This window comes from Hyperoodon ampullatus (assembly GCF_949752795.1).
Source record: "Hyperoodon ampullatus genome assembly, chromosome: 15".
NCBI lineage: Eukaryota > Metazoa > Chordata > Mammalia > Artiodactyla > Ziphiidae > Hyperoodon > Hyperoodon ampullatus.
The window spans coordinates 47,623,110-47,647,668 of NC_136928.1; the positions used below are offsets into that span (position 1 = coordinate 47,623,110).

General features: G+C 36.1%; 1 protein-coding gene across 37 annotated transcripts in view; it reads left to right on the forward strand.

Moving 5' to 3' along the window:
- The window catches only part of NRXN1 (neurexin 1), a gene marked incomplete at both ends in the record, with an annotated part of 1,144,386 nt that overhangs the window by 958,189 nt on the left and 161,638 nt on the right, over positions 1 to 24,559 (forward strand). For all 37 annotated transcript variants that reach the window (XM_079720554.1, XM_079720542.1, XM_079720558.1 and 34 more), the window contains one exon: positions 12,518 to 12,689. In XM_079720554.1, coding sequence (XP_079576680.1) covers positions 12,518 to 12,689 — 172 coding nt within the window. The remainder of the gene's footprint in view (positions 1 to 12,517; positions 12,690 to 24,559) is intronic.

Consider the following 24,559-nt stretch of genomic DNA (forward strand, 5'->3'; position numbering starts at 1 on the left):
GAAATGAAAACTACACTAGAAGGAATCAATGGCAGAAAAACTGAGGCAGAAGAACGGATAAGTGACCTGGAAGACAGAATGGTGGAATTCACTGCTGCGGAACAGACTAAAGAAAAAAGAATGAAAAGAAATGAAGACAGCCTAAGAGACCTCTGGGATAACATCAAACTCAACAACATTCACATTATAGGGGTCACAGAAGGAAAAGAGAGAGAGAAAGGACCCGAGAAAATATTTGAAGAGATTATAGTTAAAAACTGCACTAACATGGGAAAGGAAATAGCCACCCAAGTCCAGGAAGCACAGAGTGTCCCTTACAGGATAAACGCTAGGAGAAACATGCCAAGACACATAGTAATCAAACTGGCAAAAATTAATGACAAAGAAAAATTATTGAAAGCAGCGAGGGAAAAATGACAAATAATATACAAGGGAACTCCCATAAGGTTAACAGCTGATTTCTCAGCAGAAACTCTACAAGCCAGAAGGGAGTGGCATGATATACTTAAAGTGATGAAGGGGAGGAACCTACACCCAAGATTACTCTACCCAGCAAGGATCTCATTCAGATTCGATGGAGAAATCAAAAGCTTTACAGACAAGCAAAAGCTAAGAGAATTCAGTACCACCAAACCAGCTCTACAACAAACGCTAAAGGAACTTCTCTAAGTGGGAAACATAAGAGAAGAAAAGGACCTACAAAAACAAACCGAAAACAATTAAGAAAATGGTCATAGGAACATACATATTGATAATTACCTTAAACGTGAATGGATTAAATGCTCTAACCAAAAGACACAGGCTTGCTGAATGGATACAAAAGCAAAACCCATATATATTGCTGTCTACAAGAGACCCACTTCAGACCTAGGGACATATACAGACTGAAAGTGAGGGGATGGAAAAAGATATTCCATGCAAATGGAAATCAAAAGAAAGCTGGAGTGGCAATACTCATATCAGATAAAATAGACTTTAAAATAAAGAATGTTATAAGAGACAAGGAAGGACACTACATAATGATCAAGGAATCAATCCAAGAAGAAGATATAACAATTCTAAATATATATGCACCCAACATAGGAGCACCTCAATACATAAGGCAACTGCTAACAGCTATAAAAGAGGAAATCGACAGTAACAGAATAATACTGGGGGACTTTAACACCTCACTTACACCAATGCACAGATCATCCAAACAGAAAATTAATAAGGAAACACAAGCTTTAAATGATGCAATAGACCAGGTAGTTTTAATTGATATTTATAGGACTTTCCATCCAAAAACAGCAGATTACACTTTCTTCTCAAGGGCGCACGGAACATTCTCCAGGATAGATCATATCTTGGGTCACAAATCAAGCGTCAGTAAATTTAAGAAAATTGAAATCATATCAAGCATCTTTTCTGACCACAACGCTATGAGATTAGAAATCAATTTCAGGGGAAAAAAGGTAAAAAACACAAACACATGGAGGCTAAACAATTCATTACTAAATACCAACAGATCACTGAAGAAATCATAGAGGAAATCAAAAAATACCTAGAGGGCTTCCCTGGTGGCGCAGTGGTTGGGAGTCCGCCTGCCGATGCAGGGGACGCGGGTTCGTGCCCCAGTCCGGGAGGATCCCACGTGCCGTGGAGCGGCTGGGCCCGTAGGCCATGGCCGCTGAGCCCGCGCATCCAGAGCCTGTGCTCTGCAACGGGAGAGACCACGGCAGTGAGAGGCCCACGTACCGCAAAAAAAAAACAAACCTAGAGACAAATGACAATGAAAACAGGAGGATCCAAAACCTATGGGATGCAGCAAAAGCAGTTCTAAGAGGGAAGTTAATAGCAATACAACCCTACCTTAAGAAACAAGAAAAATCTCAAACAATCTAGCCTTACACCTAAAGGAACTAGAGAAAGAAGAACACACAAAACCCAAAGTCAGTAGAAGGAAAGAAATCATAAAGATCAGAGCAGAGATTAATGAAAGAGAAACAAAACAATAGCAAAGATCATAAAACTACAAGCTGGTCCTTTGAGAAGTTTAACAAAATTGATAAACCATTAGCCAGAATCATCAAGAGAAAGTGGTAGAGGACTCAAATCAATAAAATTAGAAATGACAAAGGAGAAGTTACAACAAACACCACAGAAATACAGAGCATCCTAAGAGACTACTACAAGCAGCTCTATGCCAATAAAATGGACAAGATGGAAGAAATGGACAAATTCTTAAAAAGGTATAACCTTCCAAGACTGAACCAGGAAGAAATAGAAAATATAAACATGCAAATCACAAGTAATAACATTGATACTGTGATTAAAAATCTTTCCACAAACAAAAGTCCAGTACCAGATGGCTTCACAGATGAATTCTATCAAACATTTATAGGAGAGCTAACACCCATCCTCCTCAAACTCTTCCAAAAAATTGCAGAGGAATGAACACTCCCAAACTTATTCTATGAGGCCACAATCACCCTGATACCAAAACCAAAGATACTACAAAAAAGAAAATTACAGGCCAATATCACCGATGAATATAGATGCAAAAATCCTCAACAAAATACTAGCAAACAGAATCCAACAACACATTAAAAGGATCATACACTATGATCAAGTGGGATTTGTCCCAGGGATGCAAGGATTCTTCAATATATGCAAATCAATCAGTGTGATACACCATATTAACAAATTGAAGAATAAAAACCATATGATCATCTTAATAGATGCAGAAAAAGCTTTTGACAAAATTCACCAATTTATGACAAAAACTCTCCAGAAAGTGGGTATAGAGGCAACCTACCTCAACTTAATAAAGACCATATAGTACAAGCCCACAGCAGACATCATTCTCAATGGTGAAAAACTGAAAACATTTCCTCTAAGATCAGGACCAAGACAAGGATGTCCATTCTCAACACGATTATTTAACATAGTTTTGGAAGTGCTAGCCATGGCAATCAGAGAAGAAAAAGAAATAAAAGGAATACAAATTGGGAAAGAAGAAGTAAAAGTGTCACCGTTTGCAGATGACATGATACTATATGTAGAGAATCCTAAAGATGCCACCAGAAAACTACTAGAGCTAATCAATGAATTTGGTAAAGTAGCCGGATACAAAATTAATGCACAGAAATCTCTTGTATTCCTATACACTACTGATGGAAAATCTGAAAGAGAAATTAAGGAAACACTCATATTTACCATTGCAGCAAAAAGAATAAAATACCTCAGAATAAACCTACCTAGGGAGACAAAAGACCTGTATGCAGAAAACTATAAGACACTGATGAGAGAAATTAAAGATGATACCAACAGATGGAGAGATATACCATGTTCTTGGATTGGAAGAATCAATATTGTGAAAATGACTATACTACCCAAAGCAATCTACAGATTCATTGCAGTCCCTATCAAATTACCAATGGCATTTTTTACAGAAGTAGAACAAAAAAATCTTAAAATTTGTATGCAGACACAAAAGACCCTGAATAGCCCAAGCAGTCTTGAGGGAAAAAAATGGAGCTGGAAGAATCAGACTCCCTGACTTCACACTATACTACAAAGCGACAGTAATCAAGACAATATGGTACTGGCATAAAAACAGAAACATAGATCAATGGAACAAGATAGAAAGCCCAGAGATAAACCCATGCACGTATGATCACCTTATCTTTGATAAGGAGGCAAGAATATACAATGGAGAAAGACAGCCTCTTCAATAGTGGTGCTGGGAAAACTGGACAGCTACATGTAAAATAATGAAATTAGAACACTACCTAACACAAAAATAAACTCAGAATGGATTTGAGACCTTAATGTAAGACCGGACACTATAAAACTGTTAGAGGAAAACATAGGAAGAGCACTCTTTGACATAAATCACAGCAAGATCTTTTTTGATCCACCTCCTAGAGTAATGGAAATAAAAACAAAAATAAACAAATGGGACCTAATGAAACTTCCAAGCTTTTGCACAGCAAAGGAAACCATAAACAAGATGAAAAGACAACCCTCAGAATGGGAGAAAATATTTGCAAACATATCAACGCACAAATGATTAATCTCCAAAATATATAAACAGCTCATGCAGCTCAATATTAAAGAAAAACAACCCAATCCAAAAATGGGCAGAAGATCTAAATAGCCATTTCTCCAAAGAAGACATACAGATGGCCAAGAAGCACATGAAAAGCTGCTCAACATCACTAATTATTAGAGAAATGCAAATCAAAACTACAATGAGGTATCACCTCACACCAGTTAGAATGGGCATCATCAGAAAATCTAGAAACAACAAATGCTGGAGAGGGTGTGGAGAAAAGGGAACCCTGTTGCACTGTTGGTGGGAATGTAAATTGATACAGCCACTATGGAGAACAGTTTGGAAGTTCCTTAAAAAACTAAAAGTAGAATTACCTATGACCCAGCAATCCCACTACTGAGCATATACCCAGAGAAAACCATAATTCAAAAAGACACATGCGGGCCTCCCTGGTGGCGCAGTGGTTGAGAGTCCGCCTGCCGATGCAGGGGATACGGGTTCGTGCCCCGGTCTGGGAGGATCCCATATGCCGCGGAGCGGCTGGGCCCGTGAGCCATGGCTGCTGAGCCTGCGCATCCGGAGCCTGTGCTCCGCAACGGGAGAGGCCACAACAGTGAGAGGCCCGCATACCACAAAAAAAAAAAAAAAAAAAAAAAAAAAAGACACATGCACTCCAATGTTCATTGCAGCACTATTTACAATAACCAGGTCATGGAAGTAACCTAAATGCCCATCGACAGACAAATGGATAAAGAAGATGTGGTACATATATACAATGGAATATTACTCAGCCATAAAAGGGAACGAAATGGGGTCATTTGTAGAGCCACAGATGAATCTAGAGACTGTCATACAGAGTGAAGTAAGTCAGAAAGAGAAAACAAATATCGTATATTAACTCATATCTGTGGAACCTAGTAAAATGGTACAGATGAACCGGCTTGCAGGGCAGAAATCGAGACACAGATGTACAGAACAAACGTATGGATGCCAAGAGGGGAAAGCAGCAGGGGTGGTGGTAGTGGTGTGATGAATTGGGAGTTTGGAATTGACATATATATGCTAATATGTATAAAATGGATAAGTAATAAGAACGTGCTGTATTAAAAATAAATAAACTTCAAAAAAAAAACAGTAGTAGAGCTCACAGGTGCTGAGTGGCTATTAAGTGTGCTAAGAACCTTATATGCATTATCTCATCAAAAGAAAATTGCAGCATGATGAAAACATTCTGGATTTAAATAGTGGTGATGGGGGCTTCCCTGGTAGCGCAGTGGTTGAGAATCTGCCTGCCCATGCAGGGGACACAGGTTCGAGCCCTGGTCTGGGAAGATCCCACATGCCACGGAGCAGCTGGGCCCGTGAGCCATAACTACTGAGCCTGTGCGTCTGGTGCCTGTGCTCTGCAACAAGAGAGGCCACGATAGTGAGAGGCCCACGCACCGCGATGAAGAGGAGTCCCCGCTCGCCGCAACTAGAGAAAGCCCTCGCATACAAAGACCCAACACAGCCAAAAATAGATAAATAAATTTATATAAATAAATAAATAGTGGTGATGGTTGCAGAACCTCATGAATGTTCTAAAACCACTGAAGCGTATACTTTAAAAGGGCAAATTTTATGATAGGTGAATTAGATTTCAACTAAAAAAACAATGTGTATGTGAAAGAGTTTTGGAAAATTACAAGTGCAGAGGTAGTCCACAAAGTGCTGTGAAGGATATAATATGAAGTAAGTCAGTCTTGTTTCTTACTCTCAAGCTCTTTATAATATGGTTGAGGAGTTAAAACAGGTACATAAGAACTAACACCTAAAACAGGGTATGAGGGAGGACCGTCGTGAGCTTACAAAGTTTTATTAGACAGTCTGAGGACCAAGAGATGAGTGATGTACCCAGCCTCCAGGAGAGTGATATCATTGTCAGGATATAGTTTCATGGAGTCAGAGGAGCTATAGCATTCCAAAGAATGGGGATATAATAAAAAAGGTATGCTATCCTTAATGAAGATTTGATGAGAAAATGAAAGTACTATTTTCTTAGAATGTATGACCCTAAACAAGATCTTTCTAAGGTGGTATCACCCTAGATCTCAGGCACTTCTGGTTCCTTATTGTGTGGCGCTATGAAATGTAATCAGTTAAAAAGAAAGGTGTACTTTTCAGTAGCCCTACTCTTAACTCCATTCTCTGAGCATGCCTTGGTTTCAAGATCTTCTGGAACATGGACACAGTTGAAGACATTCTTTTTTACAAAGTCCCTCCAACTTGGTGAGGTTCCAGTACTGATATTTATTAGCTATATGAGTCAGGGTACATTATTTAAAGTCTCTGAGCAGATGGGAAAAGTAGCACTTAACTTTTAGGTCAGCTGAGAGTTTCAGGTAGATACTTGGTATGTTTTTCAGTGCCTGGTACCTGGTGAGCCCTCTGGTATGTAGGGCCTAGAAAGAGAGACGGGGGACAGAGAGAACATATCTTCTATGTCCCTGGGTATCTTTGGGATCCACTGGCTGTATTACAGCTGTCCAAACGCTGGCCACACAGTCGGAGGCTCCCTGGGAACCTTTGGAACCCTCCCCAACAGTGCTGCTGCCAGTCCCTTAACTCTTTTGTGGGTGTGAATATTTGCATGCATGATGTATCTTCTCAATTTGATTGAAAACTTCCTGAAGGGCAGAGAACACACTTTACATGTTTGTATTGTCTACACACTTAGCAAATGCAGAATTCATATTATTCGATTTTTATTTATTAGCTGAAAGAATAAAAAAGTATAAATCAGTAGGGAAAGTGGAAGACGGGAGTGGTAACCTCTTGTTTTTGAAATGGTGTGGGGTTTCTTTTGGGGGGACAGGTTGCGTTTCCAGCTCAGTGCCAGGTTAAAATAACTGGACCCAAACCACTTCTTGACATTATGGCCCATCTAGATTGGTAAACACAATCTCTACCAGCCAGTAGGACCCCTAAGTCATTCATTTGGAAATGTTTTGGGGTTAAATGAACAATGATCTGAATCAGTGTGTTTGTTTTGAGGTTAGAGAACAGGCGGCTCTCTGACTCTGGTGCTCTGCAGTGTCACTTACTCCCGGCAATAGTGACTATAGGCCCCAGAGTCCCCTTCAGCCTTAAAACCTCTGTTCCTTGGTGAGGGTTAGTCTCTGGAAGGGCAAAACATAACACTCAGCCTGACTCCGACTTCAGTTGACAATGTAGACTTGGACCATGAGAGTTGTTCTGTACTCAGAAACGAACGCAAGCATTGAGTGCATTTGAAGACATCGTCAAGTTTTCTCTAAAGGGGGGCCCTGGAGTATAGAACTGTATCGTGTTGCACAAAAGAAGCTTATAGACCATAAACAAGCCTCCTTGCTAATCTACATGCCATCCTGGGTTGCACACTTGTTCAGTTGCTTAGTGATACTCTAAGAGTATGATAAATAAATGAACGACAAAAAAAGAAGACAATTTTTCACTTTTTACTGTTTTCCTGGACATAGTTGAGCCAAACGCTTCTTCATAACAACCCCAGAGTAGGGGAAAAGAAGCAGTGGACGTATGTGTATGCCATACACAAGCTAAAGCTTTATATATGTGTATTCTGTTTCATCTGTTTCGAATGCATATAGATTGAAATATATCTGCATCTATAACACACAAACATCCTACTTGAAGTATGCCCAAGATATTGAGTATACCATTAAATCTTGATCTTTGTTAAAACAAATATTTTTCCAATGAATATGTGATTCAGATGGAATTAAGAGATGCATTAACTATGGTGTCACTTGCTAAAACTTTCAAGTTCCTTTCCGGTGTCATCTTCATTTTTCCTTTTAACTTGGCCTAATAATATAATCCTTATTCCGAAATGAGCTTTTGTGAAAAAATCAGTAATTACCTTTGTCACTATTTATTTAATGAATCCATGGAAAGACTTCATTAAATTATAAATGCCTCATTACTGATATTCTCATAATAGATTTTTGAAATTATGGTGTGAGCCAGTTATCTATTTCAAGGAAGACACAAAGTTGAAAAATCAGTACATGTCCAGTGAAATTACTGCTGGTTTTGCTAACGCAATGTCATGAGAATTTGCCAGGGACAATCACATTTAATCCCAGAGAATAAGAATTTGAAATGAATTTTTTTTTATTGTAATTATCTATTGGCAAGAAAGTTTAGCAAGTTTTGTTTATATAATTGAAATGACTTGCTACCCTGTCAATATGGGAGGGATGTGTTTTGAGAATATTTACAGTTTCTGAATGGATTTATAAATATTGGTCCTCTAAACATGCTTGATATTAATATTTTATAGTTTATATGCCTTTTCTAATTTATTTGTTTTTAGGGAAAAAATTGGCCCATTGGCTATTATTTATGCTTAAGTTGTTTTTCAAGGACTTGATGCAACCTGGGGTGAGGTAAATAATGTCTGAGTTAGGGTACAGTCTGTTGTTTGAGCCTACTTTGGTGGTATTCAGTTCTGGTCTATCTGACTCTGGAGTTTGGATCCATGAGATGTTAAAGATGTTGGAAGTTGAAGAATCAACATATGCAGGGAAAGATGGGCATCATTTAAAAGTCAGAAGCTTTCCAAGTATCAGCGATTCTCACTGTTTCTTAATAGTTTGTTTTACTATGTTGCAATAAATGAATCCCTGAGAAATCTGGGCATTTCTTTACCCTAGAAAATAAGCATTTTACATTTCATATTGCAGAAACATTTACGGATAAGGTAAAAGACTCTTTTTCAGAGTTTGGTGCATTTTGTATCTTTAGCATTGTAATGCGTCTATTCACAGAACTTGAATCTCCTTACTGATTAGAACTCTGATGAAAATAGCCTACTATAGCCTTCCTATCAGAACAAGTAGGAAACTTGAAGAATTTCTTTCCATCTATCCTGGGATAAGATGCATGACTATAATAGAAGAGACAGTAAAACAATCAGCTCTAGAGTAACAAATATCTCCATGTACTTGTTACGGCGAAAGAGCTGATTCCTAGGTTGCAACAGGAATTTAAACCTGTTCTGTCGAATATTTCTTCCTGACCCCAGTAAAGTCTAGGAAATGTCTCAACACTACCTTGGTCATTTTTAGATAATAAAAAAAAATCTGTTCATGTTTAGACATAAGTAATTTCAGCTTACTCCTTTGTAATAATGAATACAATTTCAGTTAAAGCCAGTCCCTTATCCCTTTACCCCTGCTTGGGCTGCCTTAGAGCTGCCACTTGCACTGGGTGAGGGAGCAGGGTTGTTTCTCCTCTTGTTTACACGATGTTTACTCTTCTTGACTCCTCCAGGGATGAAGCAGGAGAAGAGGAGATAAGGGGCAGAAATGATCTTACTTGGCTAATACAATAGTAACTGTCTAACTGTGCTTAGCCCATGCTTAAGATTGACACTGAGGGGCACTCTTGGGGGGCATTTTGATGGGGTTTTTTTAGTTCTCTTAACCACATCCTTCAGATGGTCATTTAGGATTTCTGCCTCAGTCCCTGGGCACCCATCACTGCAACTCCAGGTTCTTTCTCTTGAGTTGTCTTAACTACTCACCACCTCTCTCCCCAGGGGACCTCTTGGATAGAATACAACACAATTTAGTGTTGACTCTCTAACCCATGGTCCACGTATAATGCTCACATGTTCCTTCTAACAAACTAATGTACAGGTGGGCCCTGGTGCAGTAATAACTTGTTGCTCTGCCATCAGAGCATCAGCCAGTCACAGTCTCTCCCCTTGAAGATTTGTCAGGCAAGCATCAAATCCCAGGCAAGGGCAACTGGGGTTGCTGATTACCCCAACAACTGCCCCAAGTTCCAGGAGACAAGTATCAAACTTTCTGAGGTGTTCCATTAAAGTCCCTTTCCTGAGCACCCCTAAGATAAGGGAAAAGTAACCTTCTACCTTGGCGGTACATGCAAATCACATCACATTCAAAAATCCTCTTCTAATTATCAATCGCTTCTTGGTCTTTCTTGCCTCTTTAATGGGCTGCAAATAGGTAATTAATTCAGGGTCTTAAAAGCAGTTTTCAGTGCTCTTCTTTGCAAGTCTGGCTTGGGCAATCTTGTACCTCATTTTGTAAAATGGAAGTAGAAATCTGTGTTTGTTTGTTTGTTTGCTTTTTACTTATTGGTATCTCAGGATTGAAGCAGAAACTGAGACAGAAAGAGTCCATTTTAGCATCCTATTATGTCCACATATCAGTTGCTTACTATCCTCTATAAAATTATTTTAAGCACTTATTGATTGATACATACAATCTGCAAAGCATAATAAGAGGCTCCGTGGTGCTCCTGCTCTAGCCAGAAAGATAAAACAGGTAACAAAGAACAACCAGATTTACCAAATCTGCTAACTGCAGCTAGAGGATGACCCAATATTACTAAAATTCAGCCTAGTGTAATGAGTGGGAAGTCAACCTCTGGAGCCCGGCTGCCTGGGTTTGAATCACAGCTTTTCTCTTTCTAGCTGCATGACCTTAGCCAAGTTACTTAGTCACTCTGTGCTTCAGTTTCCTCATCTGTCAAATGCAGATAAAATAGTACCTCTTTCCTGGGGCTGTTAGGAGAAATACCAGAGTTAGTATTTGTAAAGTGCTTAGAACACTATAGAAGTGTTGTCTAATAAAGATAATAAACCTCTTAAATAAGAATCTTAAAAAATTCCCTGTGGAGTTATATCACATATGTGTTAAAATATAAATATGCCATGTTAAATATTTTACTGAAAATGAGCAAATAGGAATTCTACCAAAGTGAAAAAATAATGAGTGCTTGCACCAAAGACCTATGCTAAAAAGATGTCTAAAAATGTCTTTATAGGCCCTTGGATAAGAGGTTAGTGTTTATTGGAATCCTGTTGTTTAGTTGTCCTCTGAATCACTCTGTCAAAAACCGAAATGCCTTACAATGGCATATATTTAAAAATAAGGATCTTGAGAAATATGGTAGAAAATAAAAATAAGCCCAGGGGAAAACAGTATAGCAGGGGTCTATGCAGCTTGTAAAATTTCCCTACTCACTTTGACTCTGAGTTTCCTAATAACCAGTCAGAAAGGAAATGTGCTTTTAAGTCATATTGTTCATCAAGCCCAAAACAAATCAAAACACAATAAAATAAAAACCATACTAACCTATTATAAGAAAGAGATCTTTTATGGACACTAAGAACCAGGAATAAGAAATACAGAAGGGGACAATGACAATGATCAGTGTCCCAAACAACATCTTCAAATACTTCCCTTCAATTAATGCAGTGTTATACAAGATTTTTTTTTTTTTTTTTACAATAACGCTCAGTGTAAACTGATGCCATGCTCTTGCTGCTTAGTTCAATGATGAGAATCCAGCAAGAGGTCAAGAGGATGTGGTCCAAATCTTCTGGTTTCTGAAATTCTGATTTTAAATTTCTGCAGGAATGGATGGACTATATGTCCTTTACATCCCTTTCCCCCCATGTCGTTCCTCTCAACTGAGGTTTGATAAAAGGTGAGCTGCAGACAGTTTGAGGTTATGTGCTCTGACAAGGGCCCACAGTGCAAGTATTCTGTGCTACTGATTAAGGGCAAATCCACATGCTTTAAAAATCAACTGAACTTATGGTAGAGTTGACAGCCCTGCTGTTAGAGAAGGCTTCTCAAAGACAGAGGACATAAGCACATGTTTCTCTTTGCTTCCTTGTATTATGAAATTATAAAGTTAACAGCCACAAACTTTGCACTTAGAATGTTGCTTTGCATAATTCAGAGAGGTAGTTACTTTTAGATACCCATATCTTAACTTCATCTTAGCTTAGGTATAAATGAAGAATGAGGGAACTGAATTCTAACTCTAGCACCCCTCTATTTAGTTATATGAACTTGAACAGCTCATTGCACCTTCCTGTGTCATAGTTTCATCATCTGCAAAATAAAGAAATTCAGTGAATTTTAGATTCTTAGCATATGATGATTTTTGTGTGTGTGAATAATGATTGTACTCATTAAATGCCTGTCTGTGTACCCATACCCTGTAGAGTGATTTTCTATATTGTGAGCTTTTGTCCACTTTGTATTTAGAAATAGACTTCATTGCTCTGATTTTACCAGTTATTAAAAGGGAGAATTTCAAGCCTCATTTTTCTTGTGAAGGAAGGTGTGGATTAAAGGAGCTATGTTAAAGAACATTAAAATATATCCTTTAACACAGGCAGCTGTGCACCTTGTCTGTGGCAACCTCTGGGAAGAAGGCAGCTCAATTCTCTTGAAAAGCGTGTCTTTTGGAATATCAATTATCCATGAAAGAGATGCTTCAGATTTATCCAAATGTTAAGAACCTTGTCGGAGCTTTTCAGAAGTAAAATCGGAGGAAAGCAGCTGTTGTTCTGAAGCATGTTTTTAAGCAATACCCTGTATGTAATTCTTATTAAATGATGATGAATCAACACAACTTCATATAACTCTCTACTCCCTTCCTCCCTTCCAGCATCAAGGAAAAATCGGAGTTAAATTTAATGTTGGGACAGATGACATCGCCATCGAAGAGTCCAATGCAATCATTAACGATGGGAAATACCATGTAGTCCGTTTCACGAGGAGTGGTGGCAATGCCACGTTACAGGTGGACAGCTGGCCAGTGATTGAGCGCTACCCTGCAGGTAAGCCAGTGAATGTGTATCGGGGGAAGATTTTATGAAAAACAAACTGGAAAACGAAGCATTGTTTTCGTCCGTTTCACCCAATTGTGGGTTTTCGGAGAAACCATCAAGTATTTATCAGATTTTAGAGTCACGTGAATGTAGTGCTGTCCTAAACTGTTCTTGGTACAGTGTACAAATGGCATTTTATAGGAGAACTTGAAGGCACACGTTATTGTTTGCAAAATTCGGGACATCAGTGAAACCAGAAAAATGCACACATAAAAGGCACAACATGTCAAAGCTCTTTGTTAACTGGATCCTTGCATTTGAACAAAGGAAAGGCTTTGTCAAAAGTAACAAAGTTAAATTTTAAACCTAAGAGAGGGAATATCATAACACTTTTATCTGAAAGAAAATAGGAGAGTTCCTTTGATGGTGGTACATAGCTGAAACTCACGAAAGCTGCAGGAGGACCATGGGACAAACAGAGAAATAGTAAAGAACTATATATAGTACCATAAAACAGCAGTTATAAGAACATGCAAGTAAATGAAATTTGTTTTCACTGTCATATAACCATGGAGTTTTGCAAAGATTCTGTGACACTAGTAGTATTAGTCATTTCAAGTCTATAAAATGTATGTCAAGCTATTATTGATAAAATAAAAATTATCCTGTTCATCATTAATGAGTTTTGTCAGTACTGTTATTGAAACAAAGGCAGTAGATTAGAAACTTAAACCAGTGTTACTTGTGATTGCATATATTCTTAATTTTTAAAATGCTATTTTAAAGTAAAATCCAAATTAAAAGTCCAAAGGTATTTTACTGAAATTATTATCCTTTCCATATTTTAGTACAAAAGAGGTTACTAAAAACATCAGTCTCATTTATCTGTGTATAGAAAGATAAAGAAAGATTAGTATAAAGAAAGATTATAAAAAGAAATTTTTATTTTGCACAATAAAAAATATTACCAAAATTTATATATAAATTTCTCTATTACAGTATTCGTTTCTTGAAAGAAATAATTCGAGGAAGTAACTAACTTACTAAATAAAGATCAATTTTTTTTAGTACTACTTACGCACAATTATGGAATAAAATGTCTGTGATACCCTTTTGGACCTTTTATAATTTACAGCATCTACATCTTCAAGCCACATTTCAAACTTATTTTATAAATCTGGTGCTTTACAAATATTTGATGAATTAAATGTAATAAAAAAAAACCCTGCTCTATGACAAAATTCAGAAGCAAGCAGATTAATAATATGCCCAGTGCCTTTTATAATACTGGCAAATAGTAGACACTCAATAAATATTTGCTGAATTGATGTCCTTGGAATTATCCCGGTTTTAAACTACAATTACAAGAATGCACACCTTCTGTTACCAACTTTAATAAGACTAAGGAATGGAAGATCTGGCAAGAAAGTAACTTAAATATGTATGCAGTGCTACATAGCCCCTGCTAATCCCTTACTGCATGTACTGAATCCTAGTAGAAATGTAATTTTTATGATAACTGCAGCCTTAGTGAAACAACAGAAACGTAAACTGGTGAATTTCCTAAAATCCAGATTAATCAATACCTATTTACTGAGAGGAAGTCATTGCACTGGACACCACTGAAGATATAAAGTAGGATGAGATCTAGACTCTGCTCCTGGGATGTTGTCATCCGTGAACAGTGAACCTGACCATGTAAAATGATAAATCCTGTTACTATTACATGTGGCAGTTGCCTCTTGAAGCCTAGCTTTGTTTCACCAGTTAATTCTTTAAAATTATCTTAGTTTAGTAACTTTTCACTCTTATCATACTTCCAAACTAGTATCTTTAAGAGCCCTATTCTAGAGAATGTTAATGGTGATTTATGAGAGGAGAGAGGAAGTCCCACTCTCAAGTTAGTTTGGGAAATTCTGGGTTAACTAAGTTAAAAATATCTATGCTTGTACTTTGTTATATTAATACCATAATGAATCTCTAGAAGAGAAATATAGTATGCATTTCCCAAGCATAGATAATCAGAACCTCGTTTTCTAATGCACTAATGCGCTTGGATAAATATTTTATGTTTTTAAAAATTTCTATACCTCACTATTTTAATATATTTTATCTGACTAACAACCCTTTAACTGTGCACATACCAGATACTATATTCTAGGCATAGTCCAAAAAAGACATGATCCCTTTCTTTTTGTGGTATGCTAGTGTCCAATTTGAATGTCAGTAGCTGAGATTGGAGCAGTGTTAATTAACTAAGTCAACAAATATTTCTATATTTTTTCCTAGACTAATAGTTGTTTAATACATATGATGTCTTATGTACCAATTAAATGGATACTCAGTATATTAAATAATATAAAATATATTTAAAAATCAGAAGCTGGCAAAATCATGATAATTAAGGAACGACCCTTCAGCAATACTCAATTTAGATGCCACCTTTTATATTTAGTAAAAGATTCTAAGTGTCCTTTCACCAAAGAGTATTTTAGATGTTATTAATAAATCAAAAGTGAGCAAAGTTGCAGTTATTCTGAAGGATACAAGCAAGGGTAAGACAGAATCTGCCCTTGAGAAAATTTGAGCAGCTGTGAGGAATTTCGATATATACATATAAAAATTTAACAATCAATGTGTAAAGAACTCAGGAGAGTCACCATGGTTGTCATCAAGCATTTTATTAATCATCTGCTCTGTGTGCATTTCAGCATGATGTTGAGGTAGGAAATAAGCCATGAAAATTTCAAATACCTTTTTCTCTCAGAGCTTCATCTGCTACAATGCCATGAAGACTGAATACAAATTTACAAGTATGTGTCATCTAGATTAAAGTTTTTAGAACAAAGTGATCTTATGTATGAGCTCAACAGAAATGTCTAGCATATCTCTTTTATATTGGTTTGTGGTATGACTATTTTTATTTAAAAAAAATTTTTTTTTTTGTTATTATTCATTAGAAAAACAGATGGACTAATGCTTTTACCACTAAATCCTGTAATCAGGAAAGTGGAAACCAACAGACTATATTTGGTTCCTTTTTAAGTGCCTGCACTGCAAAATGTAGGTAATAGGGGTTGAAATTAGTAATTAAGTATAGCACTTAACCTTCCATTGTAGGACTTTGTGGTAAGTGCTTTTATATGAAGCAATTCATCTGGTAGCAACACTATACCTTTAATGAAAAGCACTTAAAGCATTGACCAGTGGTATTAGCCTATAATTGTCTGGAAGGCTTTCATAGAGAAACTAATTAGCAGAGGTAGATTTTATGCTCTTCTGGAGTATATGAAGTATTCTCATAACTCAACTGTTCACATGTTAGAATAAATATTGAATTTTCTGAATAGCAGACCCAGTTTTCATTATTTTCTGTGCATGGAGCAAAGTATAGAAATAATATTTTGCAAACCATTTAAAGTCAGTTAAAGCTCTAGAATATAATGCATCATTAATCCCTGATTTGTTCCTAATTACAGTTAGCAAAATTTTCTTTCTCAACAAACATAGACTTCGTCTTCTCATGATGCTAATCCACAAAACCTAACATTATTTTACTAGCCCAGGCTAAAGATTTCTCCAGATAAACCACAGTTACCTTTGAGGATAAACCATTGACTTCATTTGTCTACCACAGAATGCCAAAAAGATGTTATTTATTCTGTACAAGGTCAAATATTCATTTTATTCCTGTCAAGTTAATACATCAAATCAACAAATATATACTATATTAAAGGAACTTCCTAGGCTTACCATCTGGTTACAGAGATACGTAAAAAATGTTCAAGATTAAAAATATACTATGTGGGAAAATACAAGTGTTATCATATCATATTCAGCTAATTTCTGAATAAGAAAAATAAAAAGGGAAAATTGGTTCCAAGGAAGACAAGCCATTTTGGAGTGAGTGGTCTAGCAAGACTACAAAAAATATAGGAAATTTGATTTGGGTCTTGAAAGGCTAGCTTACATTTTAACGGGATTAGCAGGAAGAGGTAGAGACAGAAAATAATTAGGAAGCTATTAAAAAGCCCAGGTATCAAAAGATAAAGGCCTAAGATAAGGTGAGAGGGTATGAGAAAATAAAGAGGTTGAATACAGAATACATTAGAAAACCTAATGAACAACTGAGTAAAAGGAGAGTCATTTCTACTTTTTAGTTCCCCCCCCCCAATGTAACCATTGATTATTCAATGTTTTGATGCTGCAGTATGGCCACTAGACTGCATTAGGTAACAATGAAATGGAAACCTGTGATAGGAATAAGTAGGGAAGTAAGAGATATAGTTGCTGTTTACTAAGAGTTTAGTCTATCTGGGAGGCAAAGAAGGATTTTGAAAACCTACCAATGTCACATAAAACGGATTAGCTTCAAAGTTAGTAGTACAGGGTTTAGTTGCTATTAGAGTTTAAAGAAAAGAGAAAATGGCGATCTGGAGTGTTGTAACAAAGCAGATAGTTTAGGGATGGAAGATTTGAAAGAAAGAGGAATAACTCAAGGAAAGACATCATGGAGAGGGTGTAAATGCTTTTTGCATGACCATTCAATTTGGCTCAAAGATCTTATGGGTATTATCTCTAAATCTTGACTTTGTTGTCATCTTCAAAGGCTTCAGATATTTCAGGGCTCAGGGAAAGTCATATTGATGATTTCCCTTTAAATTCTACACAGTTTAGATTAATTGATTTTTAGTTCAAGTCATTAATTATGTTCAAGTCATTAATTATTATGTATTTAAGCCACTCCATCATTGAAAGTTTCCTATATGGTACTAAAGTATCCATTGGTTTGAGGATTTTTATATTTTTATTTATTTTTACCTGAATTTTTACTATGTGGATGATATAATTGAGAAAATCTACCTCATTTATAATCATAAAATTTGAAGGAGGGAAGGAACTTCAAAGATCTTCTCTACCAGCTCCTTCATTCTTCAGACAATAAAATGGAATCTTGGAGAGGCCAATGGGTTTGATCAGGATCACTATGCTAGTTAGTGGCAGAGCCAAAACTACACTTGGAAACTCCTATCTACTGGCTCTGTGTGCTTTCCTTTATACTGTCTGGGAGACAAAAAACAAACAGAAGAGAGGTCATTAGATGTATCCTTCAACATAGCAAGGTATATTCTTCATAACTAAACATTATGATTTACACGATCAGGCATAACTGTCTATATTAGTCCATGTCACAGCCTACTGCTTCTGCTGACCCACACAGACACACATACACACAAAACTATAGTATGAGTGTTAAAAAATAGTAACACATGGAATAAAAATAAGTTTCTTACAGAAACCATAGTTTTTGTTATCACTAAATTTTTAAATAGTATTACTTATTAGTAGGCACTGATTATTTTTTAACCTCACTTTAAAAACTTTATTAGCAAATTAAGGAAACCATTATGAATCATACTGTTGTACTGTTCCTGCAGCAGTCAACCTTTAGGTTGACATGATTTCAAACGTTATATATTTACTAATTTATATTTATTTCTCAGTGACATCACTTGAAATTTAGTTGATTTCAGTAGCTAGAAGAGGAACGGTTCATTAGAGGATTCAAGTATAAGAATTCTTAAGTATTATTCGGGAGAAAAACTGTATCTTAATAGAAGACTTGCCCCTGTCTTGGTTAAATGTAGAGATATGGGAAGAGTGTGACTGAATTTTGTTTCCCTCCTACAAAGTAAGGCAGTGAAAATCTAACTCACTTATGGAAACTGATAAACCATACAGAAGATGTGAATCATTCTTTAAATAAACTACAAGTTTGTGGTAGGCTCCAACAGAAGACATGATTATTAGGACTTGGCACATAATAGAGTACTTAATAAATAATTGTTGAATAAATCCCATTTCCTCATTTAACTTCAATGTCAAAGCATTGTCTTTTGCTCATGTTTTTTTTTTTTTTTTTTTTTTTTTTTGCGGCACGCGTGCCTCTCACTGTTGTGGCCTCTCCCATTGCGGAGCACAGGCTCCGGATGCGCAGGCTCAGCGGCCATGGCTCACGGGCCCAGCCGCTCCGCGGCACGTAGAATCTTCCCGGACCAGGGCACGAACCCGTGTCCCCTGCATCGGCAGGCGGACTCTCAACCACTGCGCCACCAAGGAAGCCCTTGCTCATGTTTTTTAGCTAAAAATACATAGGTACATGGATAAATATTTATGTGAATATATAAATGTTTGGCTTTCTATTTGATATAGTTAACTGTTTACTAATCCAAATTATCCAAAGTAAACCTTCATACTATGAGAAATCTGAAACTTCAAATACTATAGCTTTATTAGAATTAGTGACTAAAACTCTGACTTTTTCCGTTTTAATTATCTTCTTTCACGGTGTTCAGTTTTTCTGAGACTTTGGGGGCTTTTCTTAATGATGAAGCATAATGAACTTTTTATTGAGCAGTATATTAAATACATCTACCTAAAATGCTTAGCTTCAGTGAAATTGTATCCAAGGAGATGGAAAGAAATGATATATTCTCAGACTTCTCACTTGTTCTAATATATTCTCAGTGACCTGCATTTTTTTCTTTTTTAATATCAAAGCGTTCTTACAGTTGCTGTAGCGCAACCATATTAGGATTTTTAATTTTCTGATAAAGAGAAAGGTTCTCTCATGGTTTGATGGGCATCATTTAGACTACACAGTCTGGCAAACATAGATAATATAAATATATATAAATGGCAGCCCTTCTTCATGGTTTCCAGAAGATTCCCCCTTTATCTTCTTGTTCCCCGTCATTGTTTCCAAATTACAATTTGTTTAGAGATTTAAATTCTTACCATAATAAAGGGAGGTGTTGATTTCACTCCTGAAAAATACTTGGGTTAAACAGAGAATGACATTATCACAAATTTTCAGTAAAGGTAGCCAACAATGTTGACTGAGGAATTGGGTTCAAGGACTCTTCTTCAAAAGTACTGATCAGGATAATGAATCTACCTACTAGTTAAAAACAATGAATCACGTATGTCAGATACAAAAAAAAAAATAGTTGCCACTATAAATGAAAATTTAGTTTTTAGGAGTTGAGATAGAAATAGGTTTTCAGAAATAGGTAAAGGCTAAAAGTCGGAGAAATTACATTTTTAAGGATATTAGGCTTTCAGGAAACTTGCAGGTGTTTGGCTGATTTTGAAGAGATTTATAGTTTTGTGACAGTGCTTTTATAATTTGACTATTATCCAAAAGTATCTTTATTGTAACATAGTTTATAATTACCTGAGTTCAATGGGAGATCAGCCATGTTCCCAACTTAATGATGGGCCCTTCTTTTAATTTTTTCTAAAACACTCTGATCCCTATTTTATCAAATTGCCCAGGATTGTTTTTATATTTTATGATAAATACTGATAATAACTAGTATTTTTGTGTGTGATTAAACCGTTTTTTTTTTTAATTCTACTATTTGCTTTTTTTCCTATCAACTCTTAATGTGAGCATTTGAGTACCACCTATGAGTAAGGCTCGTACTTTTCATACTATTTCCCTTTGTCTGCTGTCTATCCACTTTTCTTATCTTGTTAGCTCAGGAATTAGTTGGTATTAAATGTCATTTTTTTCCTAGTAAACAATGACAGTTTGTTCAAGAGGTAGCAGAATAGCAAAAAGGTAAAAATTTCATACACTAATGTTGAAGTTCTATGTGAAGTACAAAAATTAGGTAACTATCTGCAGTTTTAGATTAATCTAGATCAATTTTTCTTAACTTCCTTTGAATCTCTGCCTCTATAAGAATCTGATAAATAGGGCATCTTATCTTTAGAGAAATACACAGATATCTGCATGTACACTCAGTGATGCATATGATTTTTAGGGGTTGTGCCTCAACATCCTTATGGCCCATTAACCTCTGAATTAGAATGCAGAACCTCTGCTCTGGGTGATCTTAAGGAGGTCTAGAATTCAGAGGAAAAAATAAAGTCTATTTAATGGACATATGAGGAGGAACCTCCTCCTACCCAAATGAAGCAAGCTTCCGATGAAATGTAACTGCCCTTTATTAACCTTCTAATAATAATAACCTTCTAACCACTGATGTTGCCCTGGATGTAGCCTCTGCTAGTTCAGATAAAATTCTTTTTCTTTAACAGAACAAGCCCAACTTTTGTACTTCCAATTTAGAAAAATTGTTCTCTCAAATATGATTAGAAGAATGTCATAATCCTTCCAATAAATGGATTTTGACCACTGATACTGTGCTTGCTATAATTCTAACATTGGTGCATTGCATAATAAATATCCTTAAAATCAAAGTGCATGATTTGAGGGTCTCATTTGGATAGATCTATTGGTAAGTCATCTGAGGATTTTGAAGTGTGATAGTGAAATAACAGTGTCCAATGCAGTCAAGACAAAAATGACTATTAATCTGACACCTTTGGAAAGGATTACTTTTTATTATTATGAGGGCAAGGTAATAAAGCCCTTTGCATGTATAGAGGAAACTTTAGAACTCATGGAGAAGGATAGTTTATCTCTTTTTCTCTCTGTACTAGATAATTTTTCACCTTTTTCTCCCCCATCACATTGTTAATCTCTATAGTTTATTCTCTTATATATGTACTTAATTCATTCCAAGAGAACACTGACAAGCCACTCCTTCCTTTCATGAAAAATAGATCCTTAAGATAAAAAATGTTATAACTAATTAAGTTAGGAAAATATATATTCATGGTTCTGTATTATGAATGAACTACCTCAAATGTGACAAACAAAGGCATTTTGGGCACTATCCAAAGTTCTCAATTTAAAAAGAAAATCCATCTAGGGCAAGGATTGGCAAACTTTTACTGTAAAAAGCCAGGTAGTAAATATCTGGCTTTTGCGGGCCACATGATCTTTGTCACAATTACTCAACTTCACCACTATAGGTCAAAAGCAGCAATAGCTAATAAGTAAATGAATGGGTGTGGTTATGTTCCAATAGATCTTTATGAAAGTAGATAGAGGGACACATTTGACCTGTCGGCCACGGTTTATCGACCCCTGATATAAAGGCAAGACAGAAGGACACAGGAACCAATCTGAAAGAGCTCCTACTAGCCAGAAGGAGCTATTTGAGCAAGAAAATGAATATAGTATTGGATTACAACCCAAATAGTGAAATAAATATCTGTGAGCACATACTGTTATTAAGTGATTGAATAGATAGATAGACAGACAGATAGATATGTGCGGGAGTGGGGACAGCTCTTTCTTACAGAAGAATTCCAGTACCAAATGTAGAAGGGTGATGGAAGTAGAAATTCAACATTAGAACTTCAAAGTAATAATTGTTGAAGGCAAGATTCACCAATAGATGCTAAAATTAGTGGGTAGAAGTTTGAGTAGAGGCTAGTAATTTATGTAATCTAAAAGTGTCTCCTGCAAGGGGAAAATAGAAACTTTCCACAGAGAAACTCAGCAGACCACCTTAACTAAGTGGTTGAGTTAAACATCACGAGTAATAAGAAATACGGACCTCATGCACCTCCTGATATGATGTGCTGAGAGAGGCACTTTATTTCTCTGGTATTCTTTGTATTCTCAATTAAAATTTGTGACCTCAGTCTAATCATGACAAATACAATGTGGGAATCTGGATTGGATCCTGGAACACAAAAAGGACATTAGTTAAAAACTGGTAAAACCTAATAAAGTCTTTACATTAGTTAATAGTGTAGTAACAACGTCAATTTCTTAGTTTTCGTAATTGTCCAGTGGTTATTTAAGATGTTAACAGTAGGTTAGGCTAGATGTAAGTTATGTAGAACTCTCATTACTATCTTTTACAACTTTTAAGTTAATATTTTTTAATAAAAAAAACTTTAAATGATTTTCATTTAAAAATACCTTTTATTCAATTCTGTATATTATAACATTACCCCAGAAAAAAAGATTTTAAACCACAAAACTTCATGTCTTTGTAAAACTAAGTTAGATATAATTGTTGTGACTAAATTGTGTATTAACATGTTCATATGGTTATTAGGAAAGTACATTTATTCCTAAGGAATATTAACCTAATTTCTGTAATAATCCAAAGTTGCAACCTAATCTCATATTTTAGTTAGTTTTTAATTAAGACAGAATGACATAATAAATGTGAAAACCTTTTGAAGTATGAAGCTTTTAAATAGGCCATATATTAAAATTTAAATTATGATGAATATTTTCTGTCAGATTTAGCCTCATGGGTTGACTATTTCTCAAAGAAAGACTTTCATCTTAAACATTTAAAAGTCTGTTTTGTTTTTAGCCTTATGAATTTTATTTTATTTTATTTTTTTATATTTTTATTTTTTACATCTTTATTGGAGTATAATTGCTTCACAATGGTGTGTTAGTTTCTGCTTTATAACAAAGTGAATCAGTTATACATATACATATATCCCCATATCCCTTCCCTCTTGAGTCTCCCTCCCTCCCACCCTCCCTATCCCACCCCTCCAGGTGGTCACAAAGCACCAATCTGATCTCCTAGCCTTGTGAAATTTACTGCATTAGAAAGCATCTAAGGTTCCAACCCCCATCCTGGAAATTTGAGACTAACTTTCCTCATGTTAAGTATTATTGAAGTAATTTGTCATCTTGAGCATATTATCTATACTGGTGGCCTGAACATTTAAAATGACCGTTGAGAACCCAAAAAAAGAATATGCCTAACATAAGTCTGTCTAGATATTACCATATGTATTTCCAATGAAGCAATGAAGTATTTTAGCTAGATATGTGAGATATGATACTGGACAGAATAGAAGGACATTTAGCTTCATTTTTCTACACAGTGTCAACTAATTGATAGCAGGCCATAATAATTTTTCAGGGTCACCTTTGCTGGAGCATTTTAGAAGTCCACGTGGAATCTTCAGTTCTCTCATTTATTATTTTTATTGTTCAGTTTGGCAGAGGAGTTGGATGAGGATATATTTTCTGGTTAGAGGAGAAACAAACAAATAGAAACTTTTTAAAATGCAAAGGTTTGCTTTGCAGAAAAGAGGGGCAGGATGGTGGCAATCACAGTAGGAAACAGACCTGGGGATAATTAGATGAGGCTTGTGCTTTATGGAAGTGAAGTTCAAATAGAAGATTAAATCCATCACATTGACTCAATAAGGAAAATGGTGTCACTCAAGGATTGGGGTGAAGAGGTAAAGAGAACTCACCCCAAATCCCAGATGTTCACAGAGCTTATTTCAATTCCTGGCTTTGGTAGGATCTAGAATCAGCAACAGTGAGTTAGGTATTCTATGCTGGGCACTCCATACTGGAACTGTGGTGGTTTTTTTACATACATTTTCTCATTAACGCTCACAAAATCTTATAAGGCAGCTTGTAGTATCTCCTTGGGATAGATGACTAAACACAGAGAAATTAGGTTACTTGCCAAGGTCACACACCCCAAAGCTCACTCCAGTGCTCTGAAGTATTATACAATGCTATCTACACTATTTATTCTTAGTCTCGTTATGAAAAAAAAATCAGAAAAATTTCTTCCTGGTTCCCACCAGATTGCACCTTTGTTGTGTTGAGGTCCTGATACCAATGGTTATTCTTTCTTCTGCTCAGAACTTGAAAGAACATTCAAGTGTTCCTTGGGAATTTTCCCTTGGAATTATGTCCTCCTCCTCTTCTGGTTATTCTTTTTTTTACTGGGCATTGTTTACCTAAATACAGAAGTGAGTGCCAAATCCAACTTGTATACCCCTCTTAAACACTAAAATTGTGATAGGAAATATAGACTACACATCAAATGACCAAACTTTAGACTTAGGCTATAGACCTACCACAAGATTAAAGGTGGGATAGTGTGGAGGTTAAGAGAGAAAATTCAGGAGTCAGACTCTCTGGGTTCAAATCTTAGTTACAATACTTCATAGAT